The sequence below is a fragment of the Elephantulus edwardii genome, unplaced genomic scaffold, assembly GCF_000299155.1.
Source record: "Elephantulus edwardii isolate Elephantulus edwardi_28Jun2011 unplaced genomic scaffold, EleEdw1.0 scaffold00248, whole genome shotgun sequence".
NCBI lineage: Eukaryota > Metazoa > Chordata > Mammalia > Macroscelidea > Macroscelididae > Elephantulus > Elephantulus edwardii.
Window position 1 is genome coordinate 4,521,040 of NW_006399998.1, and position 10,426 is coordinate 4,531,465.

At 41.3% G+C, this 10,426-nt stretch overlaps 1 protein-coding gene across 1 annotated transcript in view; it reads left to right on the top strand.

Moving 5' to 3' along the window:
• LOC102867113 (elongation factor 1-alpha 1-like) overlaps positions 1-10,208 on the top strand; it is a gene marked incomplete at its 3' end in the record, with an annotated part of 29,224 nt that extends 19,016 nt beyond the window's left edge. The window contains exon 2 of the mRNA XM_006899236.1: positions 8,756-10,208. Within this exon, the coding sequence (XP_006899298.1) occupies positions 8,756-10,208 (1,453 nt within the window). The remainder of the gene's footprint in view (positions 1-8,755) is intronic.
• Between the last annotated feature and the right edge of the window lie 218 nt (positions 10,209-10,426).

A 10,426-nucleotide genomic window follows, 5' to 3' on the forward strand; every position in this document is an offset into this window, starting at 1 on the left:
TGACCTTTTCAAAGAACCAACTCCTAGTTTTGTTGATAGTTTCAATTGTTTTTCTGTTTTCTATTTCATTTATTTCTGCTCTAGTTTTTATAATTTCAGTTTTTTTAAAGGGTGTCAGGTTTTCTTTTTCAATTTGCTGGAGATACTGAGTTAGAGAGTCAATAGTCTGTTTTTCCTGTCTTTTGATGTGTTTGCTTATTGCTATAAATTGACCTCTGATTACTGTTTTGGCTGTTTCCCAGAGGTTTTGGCAAGTGGAGTTTTCATTGTCACTAGTTTCAAGAAACTTTTTAATTTCATTTTTTATTTCTTCTACTACCCAGTCATGTTCAAGCAAGGTGTTGTTCAGCTCCCAAATCTATGGTTTTTTCTCCCTTATCATCCAATTATTAATTTCTAATTTTGTAGCATTATAGTCTGACAAGATGGTTGGTATTATTTCTATGTTTTTTAATTTATTGATGCTTGCCTTGTGACCGAGAATGTGATCTATTCTAGAGAATGTTCCATGCACATTGGAAAAGAGGGTATACTGTACTTTTTTGGGGTGCGCTAGTCTATAATTATCTATGAGGTTAAGTTGGCTTATTATGTGGTTTAATTCTTCAGTGTCTCTGTTGAGGTTTTTTTTCTGGTAGTTCTATCTTTTCTTGAGAGGGGTGTATTGAGGTCTCCCAGCACTATAGTAGTGTTGCCTATTTCCTTTTTCAGTTTTGTTAATGTTTGTTTTATGTATTTTGCTGGTCTTTTATTTGGTGCATAGATATTTATTGTTGTTATGTCCTCTTGTTCTATTGACCCTTTCAACATTATGTAGTGACCTTCCTTGTCCTTTGTGATGGCTTTTACCTTGATATTTATTTTATCAGAGATTAATATGGCTACTCCTGCATTTTTCTGGTTGCAATTTGCTTGGTATATTTTTCCCCACCCTTTTATTTTTAGCCTGTCTTTATCTTCATTTTTCAGGTGTGTCTCTTATAGACAACATCTTGATGGATTTTGTTTTTTTATTCAATCTGCTACTCTCTTTCTCTTCAGCGGTGCATTTAAACTGTTCACGTTCAGTGTGACTATTGAGAGGCTAGGTTTTATTGTTATCACTGTGTCGAGTTCTTTTTGGTGTTGTTGCTAGTTACTTTAGACCATGGAGCTTTCTTTGGTATGTCTGTAAGAAGGACATCTTTGAGTCTCTCCTGCAATGCTTGTCTTGTTTTTACAAACTCTCTTAGGTTCTGCTTTTCTGGGAATATCTTGATCTGTCCTTCATTTTTGTTGGATAATTTTGCTTGGTACAGTATTCTTGACTGACAGTTGTGTTCTTTGAGTGTTTGATATATGCCCTTCCACTCTCTTCTTGCCTGCATAGCTTCTGCTGAGAAATCGTTACTTAATCTTATCTGTTCTCCCTTATAGGTTACTCTTTGTTTCTCCCTTGCTGCTTTCAGGATTCTTTCCTTATCCTTGGTTCTGGCAAATTTAACTATGATATGCCTTGATGTTTTTCTTTTGGGGTCAAATCTATATGGTGTTCACTGAGCTTCCTGAATATATATTCTCTCATTCTTCACTATGCCTGGGAAGTTTTCCTCTAGTAATTCTTCCACAACTTTTGCAGTACCTTTACTTGTTTCTTCCTTTTCTGGGATTCCAATGATGTGCATTTTATTTTTCTTGATGGTGTCCCACATTATTCTTAGGTTTTCTTCTTTTTCCTTCTTTTTTGAGTCTTCTTTTTGCTCTAGCAGATCAGTGGTGACAATTTTATCTTCAATTCCACTGATTCTGTGTTCCATCTTATTAACTCTGCTCATATGTCCCTCTGTCATGTTGACAGCCTCTGAAACATTGGACCTTATATTTTGAATGGTGGGTTCTTGTTTTTCCAGTGCCGCTAATACTTGATTTGTTTTCTGTGCAATGTTCTGCATTGTTTTTTTGAGATCCTCCTGGTCTTTGCGTCGAGATCAGTTGGGCAGCTACTGAACTTGTGCGTTTCTCTGAATTTCTGACTTCAGGGAAATGTCAGTTCGGCACCTGCTAGGGCAATCTCTTGTTGGTAAGACAGGTCAAGGTGCTCCCGATTAAAGGCAAGTTGATTGCCCAGTCATGTAGGCGCTGGTGTGGGGCCAAATAGGGTGAGGCAGGCAAAGGGTTGGGGTGATCACAAGGGCAGGTCAAACACTTAGGGGACCTTGTTCAAACCTCTGTTGTCTCAGTGTGCTCACAATTGGGGTCCCTCCTCAAATTCCTGCGGTTTCCTACCCAATGGATTTGTCAGTGCTCCCTGCCTGGTAGCACTTACGCAGGTGCCCTCACACAACAGCCCCTGCTCCAGCAGAGTCCTGGATCTGACAGGATCCGAAGTCAAAGGTCAAATTCCCACCGATCCACTAGCCTCTGGCTGGTCTGCACAGTACACAGAAGCCAGTTGGCTGGCTCGTTTTGGGCAGTTGGTTTAGCCCAAGAACCCCGGCCAAATTCCCCACCAGTGGGCACGCCCTTATGTGCTCTACCTGGTATTCAGCAATGCCCCAGTAAACCCAGCCAGGATCCTACCGGCCTTTCTCCTGCCAGGTTAGTTCCATGGCAACTTGGCTGATAACTCCGGGTGATGGCTGGATCCACGGTGGTCCCCTGAGGTCACAGGGCTGTGGCAGAGGCTGAGGTGTGTGGTTTTGGGGCTGCAAGGAGGGGCGGGGGAAGGGGGGAAGCAAGGGACTCGGGGGCTGAAGGAACACAGGGCTTGGACACTACCACCAAGAGGTAGGGGGCAGAGATTGGATGCTGCTGGGGGTTTATGTAGCAGCACCCTGTGTGGTGGGGGTCTGGGGGTCACGCAGGCACGGGCTGAAGAGGGGGTCACACAGTGGCTGGTAGTCGTCACTCCTCTGGGGTCACACGGTGTTTGCTCCTCTGGAGTTCTGCGGTGGCTGACAGACTGTTGCTCTTCCCGGGTCTCTTTGCAGGCGCAGGCGTTGCGGCTAGCGCAGGCATCGTGGCTGTCGTTTGATTTTTTGATTGCTGCTTCCACATGTTGAAAACATTGATTTTAAAATCCTCTAGGTGGTCATGAAAGGAGCCCTAGTGGTGCAGTGTGTTATATGTTGAACTGTTTACCAAAATATCGGCTACTCAAATCCACCAACTGTTCCTTGGGGAAAAAACGTGAGATGACTTCTTTATAGATGGATAGTCTCTGTAAGTTGGAACTGACTTAGTGATAATGTTTTGTTGTGTCTGTTTGTTGTTGTTTTCTATTGGTATGACCTGAGTTTAAAGGACAGGAAAACAATGGCTCCCCTACTATAGGCTTGATGGACAGGAAGTCACATTTTCACACAACCTGGGGCTAATCTTAAAGAAAAATACCAAGAACTGTGTTCAGCCTACCCATTCATTAAGCTCTGATATCTTGTTGTTGTTGTTGTTATGTGCCATCGAATCAAACATGACTCATCATGACCCGATGCACAACAGGTCTGAACCCTGCTCTATCTTGAGCCAGTCTTACTGTTTCTGACATACCTACCCTCATTACCTCAGTTATTGTGTCAATTCATCTCATCCAGGGTCTTCCTCTCCTGTATTGTCCTTCACCTTTTCAAGCAAGATTTTCTTCTCCAAGGACTGGTGCCTCCTGGCTACATGTCCAAAGTACATGAGACAGAGTCTTAAAATACTTGCTTCTAAGGATCAACTTGGTTTCACCTTCTTCAAGAAAGACCTGTTAGTTCTCTTGGCAGTTCCTGGCATGTTCAATACTCTCCTCCAGCACCAGCACTCAAAGGCATCAATTCTTCTTCTATCATACTTGGTCAATGTCCAGCTCTCTAATGCATAGCAAGTAGTTAATTACGAAGACCATGGTCTGAATCAGTTGTACCTTAGTCTCTAGGCTGACATCCCTGCTCTTCAGCACTCTAGACAGGTCCCTGACAGCTGATTTTCCTGACGTCCTTCATCTTTTGATTTCCTGACTGCTGGTGCCAAGAGTGTTGATTGTGGAACTGAGCAAGTTGAAATTGTTAACAGTCTCAATCTCTTCTCCCTCCATCATGATGCTACTAATGGGCCCAGTAGTGAGAATCTTCACTTTCTTGGTGTTGAGCTTCAGTCCATATTGTAAAACACAGTCCTTGACCCTCTGAAGAAAATGCTTCAGGTCATCCTTAGTTTCAACAAGCAAGGTTGTGTCATCCGCATAATGCAAGTTGTTGATGAGTCTTCCTCCAATCCTGATGCCTCATAAAGTCCAGCCTCCTGAATAAACTTTTCTGCATATAGATTGAAAGGTATGGACAAGACACATCTCTGACATACTTCTTTTCTAATTTTTAACCATGCATTGTTTCCTTGCTCTGTTCTGATGACTAGCTCCTAGTCCATGTGAGGGTTTTACATGAGTACAATGAGGTATTCTGGAATTCCCATTCTTTTCTAGCTAGGTTAGTCACAATTTGTTATGATCCACACAGTCAAATGCCTTTGCATAGCCAATGAAACAGGTTAGACATTCCTCTTGTACTCTTTTGTTTTAGTCAAGATTCATTTGACATTGACAATGATTTTCTTAGTGCTACAGCCTCTTCTAAAACCAGTTAATCTTTCTAGTAGTTCTCTGTCTATGTACAGTTCCAGTCACTTTTCTTTACATTTTTCTTGATTTTTAAAAAAAATAATTTTAATGAAAGTTTACAGAGACTTAGCGTTTCCAGTCATTCATTGTTGCACTTTTCTCCCTACTCACCCCCTCCCCCTAATTCACTCTTCTCCTTGAAAAGAAAGAAAAACTCTTTCATTGTTATGCAATCCCTCCCCCTCAAGTCCACTCCACTATGCAGCCTTCATTCTGGACTTCTGTAATGACAAGAATATTTTGTATACTCTTCAGAAGGATTTTGCTTGTGTGTGATATTAGTAACATCATTTGATAATTTCCACACTCTATTGGATCATCTTTTTTTGGAGTAGGAATAAATATAGACCTCTTCCAGCCAGTTGGCCAGCTAGTTGTTCTTCAGATTTCTTGGGACAGCCTGGTGAGCATTTAAACAAACTGCATGTTTGTTGAAATATGTCAACTGGTATTCCATGAATTCCTGGGTCCTTATTTTTTTGCCAAGTCCTTCAAAGCAGCTTGAACTTCACCCTTCATCATCATTGCCCCTTGAACATAAATTGTTTCATGAAATTATTCTGTATAAACAAGTCTTTTATGGTACAGTGACTCTCCTTACTCCTTCCATCTTTCTCTGATGTTCCCTGGATCATTCAGTAGTATTCTGTCCATAGCATCCTTAAGCATTGCAACTTGACGCTTGAATTTGTTCTTCGGTTCCTTCAGTTTAAGAAATGCTGGTGGCTTGCTTGGTTTTAATGAATTGCACTGCCAACCTAAAGGCATGGTTTCAATCTAGCAGCTGCTCCACAGGGAAAAGATGGGCAAGCTCCTCCTTTGCTATTTACTGTCTCTGAAAACCTGCTGGAGGTTCAACTCTGAATCAGTTCTAACTTGATAGTACACAAAAACAATAAAAATGCCTTAAACTAAAAGTATAGAAGGAGTTCTACAGATTATAAGTGCTCGATCCCAAGGTAATGAAGGGAAAGAGTTATGTGTAGTAAAGTCTAAATTGGCTCAAGTGTTCCTTTGTGCTCCCTGTATACATTGGGATGCTTGAAAATGTGAGAAGTTGTATGGCAATAAAGGTTATGGAGACCCAATACCAAACCTGCTGCCACCACATTGATTGGAGCTCATGCCAATGCTGTGGGACTCATAATAATCCAATAGAACAAAATAGAACTGCCCCATAAACATTTCAAAGCACCATGGAACAGCTGTGGAATTCAAACCTTTCCATTAGAAATCACATGCCTTATCCACAATAAATAAGACATATCTGAAGTAAAGAAGACACCAAGTACATGCGGAGCATAGTGAAATGAAGGAAAAAATATTGACTTCCAGTCCTAGCCATGCTATTAATTAGCCAGTGGATCCAAGTAGGTCAGTTAATGTCTCAAGAGAAAAAGCAACATAGTAGGCTGCAAATGACTGCAGGTGTGTCAGCCCCAATGACTGCTACAAATCAAGGGCTGCCCTCCTTCTGGAGGAATTAGGGGAGGCTACCTCTCTATTAGTTACACTAACCTAAAGTAATGACACTACCAGTCAGCACTTTCTCTTACTACCTGGAAAGGCTTCTCTTTAAAATCAAGAGTTAAGACCCAGAACTTTTGTAAGACAGACAATAATAAAATTAAGGCTACAAGAACCAATTTAATCAGTGAGCATTTAGTGGGGAATATGAGCCTCCAATTCCTCATCCGAAAAATGGAGATAATCTTAATGGTAATTACAGGAATGGGTTCTGGTTCCGGGGTAGACAAAGAGACATGCAAAGGCCAATGTGTGTGATAGTAGCAGCAAATCCTCTGCTTTGTTTTCTATGCCTGAAAGTTGAGATGAAGATGTGCTATGGAGACTGGTCCCAGCTGCGGAAGCTGGATAGTTCAATAGGGGAAAGTGAGTGTGCATATGCATATGCAAATAGGATAGTGCAATGAGACAAATCATGCTTCCTAAACTCAGAGAATTCCCATATTAATAGACTGAGAAAGAGGTTGAAATCAATTACTTCAATTAAGCACCTTATAGGATATAACAGAAATTTAAAATGGTGGCATGTGCCATCGAGTCAAGTCTACTTGTGACAACCCTGGGATGTCAGAATAGAACTGTGTTTCCCAGGGTTCTCAGAATTTTTAGAAGAACACCAGGGTGTGCTTCTGACATGCCTCCAGATGAACTCAAGCCTTCCAGCTTTTGTTTCAAACAATGTTTGTTCATTGCTTGTACCATCCAGGAACTTCAACTTAATCACAACTTCTGTATTTCCAGTTACAAAGTGTGTTAAGTGTTGCATGGCTAACCAAAAGGTCTATAGTTTGATCCAGCAATTTACGGCCTCAAAAACTTGATGGAGGGTCACTGAGTTGAAATCAAATCTACAGCTGTAGGTTGATGTTGGATTTGGTTCCTTTATTTCTAGTTCTTCCTTCACTAGTTCACAATCAGGAGCTGTACTGTGCTTTCCCTCCCAGGGGATTTTTAGAAAGTGCAGGGGTTTTTAAAATTTTTTTTATACTGGTTTATTTACAAAGTTTGTATATATTATTTTTTACACCAGATCTTTCCCCTTTTCTTCATCATCCCCCCCACCCATCAGACTGTGTGACCCTGTGATTAATACCCCTCTTGAGTGTTTTGTTGTTGTTATTATCATTATTACCAATAGTTTTTGCAGAATTAAGAACACTTAATATCTTGGAGTAAGTATGATAGTCCCATTCAATACAGAGACATCTTCTCATTTGGAGAAGTCTTTTGTAACTTCTTTGAGTTCACTGGGAATTTCAATTAATTGATAATATCATTCTCCATTCAATAAATATTTGTTGAGTTCTACAACCTAACTTGATGAAAGTGGAGAGAATTTGAAACATTTACTGCAGAAGATAAAAGACTAAAGTCTTCAATATAGATTACATTTCAACATCAAGGAAACAAAAATTTCCACCACTAGACCATCAGCCAACATCGTGATGTTGTTGTTATTGTGTGCCAATGAGTTGACTGCAATTCATAGCAACCCTATAACCAACAGATCTGAACTCTGCCTTACCCTGTGCCATCTCCACCATCTCTCATGTCCTTGAACCCATAGAAAATATTTCATTTTACTTGGATCCACAATCAACACATGTGGCAGCAGCAGTCAATAAATTTAAAAAAAATGTATTTTATTGGAAAAATATACTTTCAAGGACCTCTCCAAAGTGTAAACAAGGCTATCAGTTGAAAGACTGAGGGGCACCTGATCAAGCCATGGTATTTCCTATTAAATCCTATGCATCTGAAATCTGGACAATAAATAAGGATGACAGAAAAAGAATCACTGTTTTTAAGTTGTGGTGTTAGAGAAAAGTATTGAATATCACTTGGATTACCAAAAGAACAAACAAGTCTGTCTTGGAAAAAGTGCAATCCGGATGTGCCTTAGCATCAAAGATGAGGAAACTTCATCTTACAAACTTTGGACGTGTTGTTAGGAGGGCCTAGTCCTTCAGAAATGGCATCATGCTGAGAAAGATAAAGGGTCAAAGAAAGGAAAATTTCCAACTAGATGGGGGGTTGACCTCAAAACAATAACAATGGGTTCAAACATAACAGAGATAGTGAAGATAGCAGGATAGGCCAGGTTCACTTATGTTGTCTACAGGATGGCTATGCATCATAATCCATGTCACCTGACACATGCCCTGGGGCAGTAGCTAAGCATACTAACCAAAAGATTGGTAGTTTGAATCCACCCACTGACTTCTTGAGTGAAAAATAGACTTGACCCATCAACAAACGAATGGATAGAGAAGCTATCCACACAATGAAATATTATGCAGCATTGAAAAACAAGGAACTCATGAAATATTATACAAAATGGGTGACCCTAGAGGACTTTATACTGAGTGAAATATTTCAGTCACAAAAGGACAAATACTACATAGTGTCACTGTTGTAAAAGGGGTCTGACATCGGGGTTGGGGGGAACCTAAGAAAGAGGGTATAAATAAAGTATACTGCATTGAAACAGATGAGGGAGAGAACTATTTTAAAAGGAATATAGGGCTTTTTTGCAACGGGTTTGTCGCCAGAGTACAGTTGTTGGTGAATACCATCGCAAAACCTAAGCCAAAACGGGAAAGAAGACCCATATCAACATCGTCATCATTGGACACGTAGATTCTGGCAAGTCCACCACTACTGGCCATCTGATCTACAAATGTGGTGGGATCGACAAGAGAACCATTGAGAAATTCGAGAAGGAAGCTGCGGAGATGGGAAAGGGCTCCTTCAAATATGCCTGGGTCTTGGGTAAACTGAAAGCTGAACGTGAGCATGGCATCACCATTGATATCTCCCTGTGGAAATTTGAGACCAGCAAGTACTATGTGACCATCACTGATGCCCCACGACACAGAGACTTTATCAAAAACATGATTACAGGAACATCACAGGCTGGTTGTGCTATGCTGATTGTTGTTGCTGGTGTTGGTGAATTTGAGGCTGGCATTTCAAAGAATGGGCAGACCCGTGAGCATGCCCTTCTGGCTTACACACTGGGTGTGAAGCAACTGATTGTTGGTGTTAACAAAATGGATTCCACCGAGCCACCCTACAGCCAGAAGAGATATGAGGAAATCGTTAAGGAAGTTAGCACCTACATCAAGAAAGTTGGCTACAACCCTGACACAGTAGCCTTTGTGCCAATTTCTGGTTGGAATGGTGACAACATGCTGGAGCCAAGTGCTAATATGCCTTCGTTCAAGGGATGGAAAGTCACCCGGAAAGATGGCAGTGCCAGTGGGACTACACTGCTTGAAGCTTTGGATTGCATCCTGCCACCAACTCATCCAACTGATAAGCCCCTGCATCTGCCTCTCCGAGATGTCTACAAGATTGGTGGTATTGGTACTGTCGCTGTGGGCAGAGTGGAGACTGGTGTTCTCAAGCCTGGCATGGTGGTCACATTTGCCCCAGTCAATGTTACTACTGAAGTAAAGTCTGTTGAAATGCACCATGAAGCTATGAGTGAGGCTCTTCCTGGTGACAGTGTTGGCTTCAATGTTAAGAACGTCTCTGTGAAAAATGTTCGACGTGGCAACGTGGCTGGTGACAGCAAAAATGACCCACCCATGGAAGCAGCTGGCTTCACTGCTCAGGTGATCATCTTAAACCATCCTGGCCAAATCAGTACTGGTTATGCACCTGTGCTGGATTGTCACACAGCTCACATTGCTAGCAAGTTTGCTGAGCTCAAAGAGAAGATTGATCGCCGTTCTGGTAAGAAGCTGGAAGATGGCCCCAAATTCCTGAAGTCTGGTGATGCTACCATTGTGGTTATGGTTCCTGGAAAGCCCATGTGTGTGGAGAGCTTCTCTGACTACCCTCCTCTGGGTCGTTTTGCTCTCCGAGACATGAGGCAGACCGTTGCTGTGGGTGTCATCAAAGCAGTGGACAAGAAGGCTGCTGGAGCTGGCAAGGTCATCAAGTCTGCTCAAAAAGCTCAGAAGGCTAAATTAATATTACCCATAACACCTGCCACCCCAGTCTTTATCAGTGGTGGAAGAACGGTCTCAGAACTGTTTGTCTCAATTGGCCATTTAAGTATAATAGTAAAAGACTGGTTAATGATAACAATGCATCTTAAAACCTTCAGAAGGAAAGGAATGTTTTGTGGACCATTTGTTTTCTTTTTCATGTGGCGGTTTTAAGTTATTAGTTTTTAAAATCAGTACTTTTTAAATGGAAACAACTTGACCAAAAATTTGTCACAGAATTTTGAGACCCATTAAAACAAGT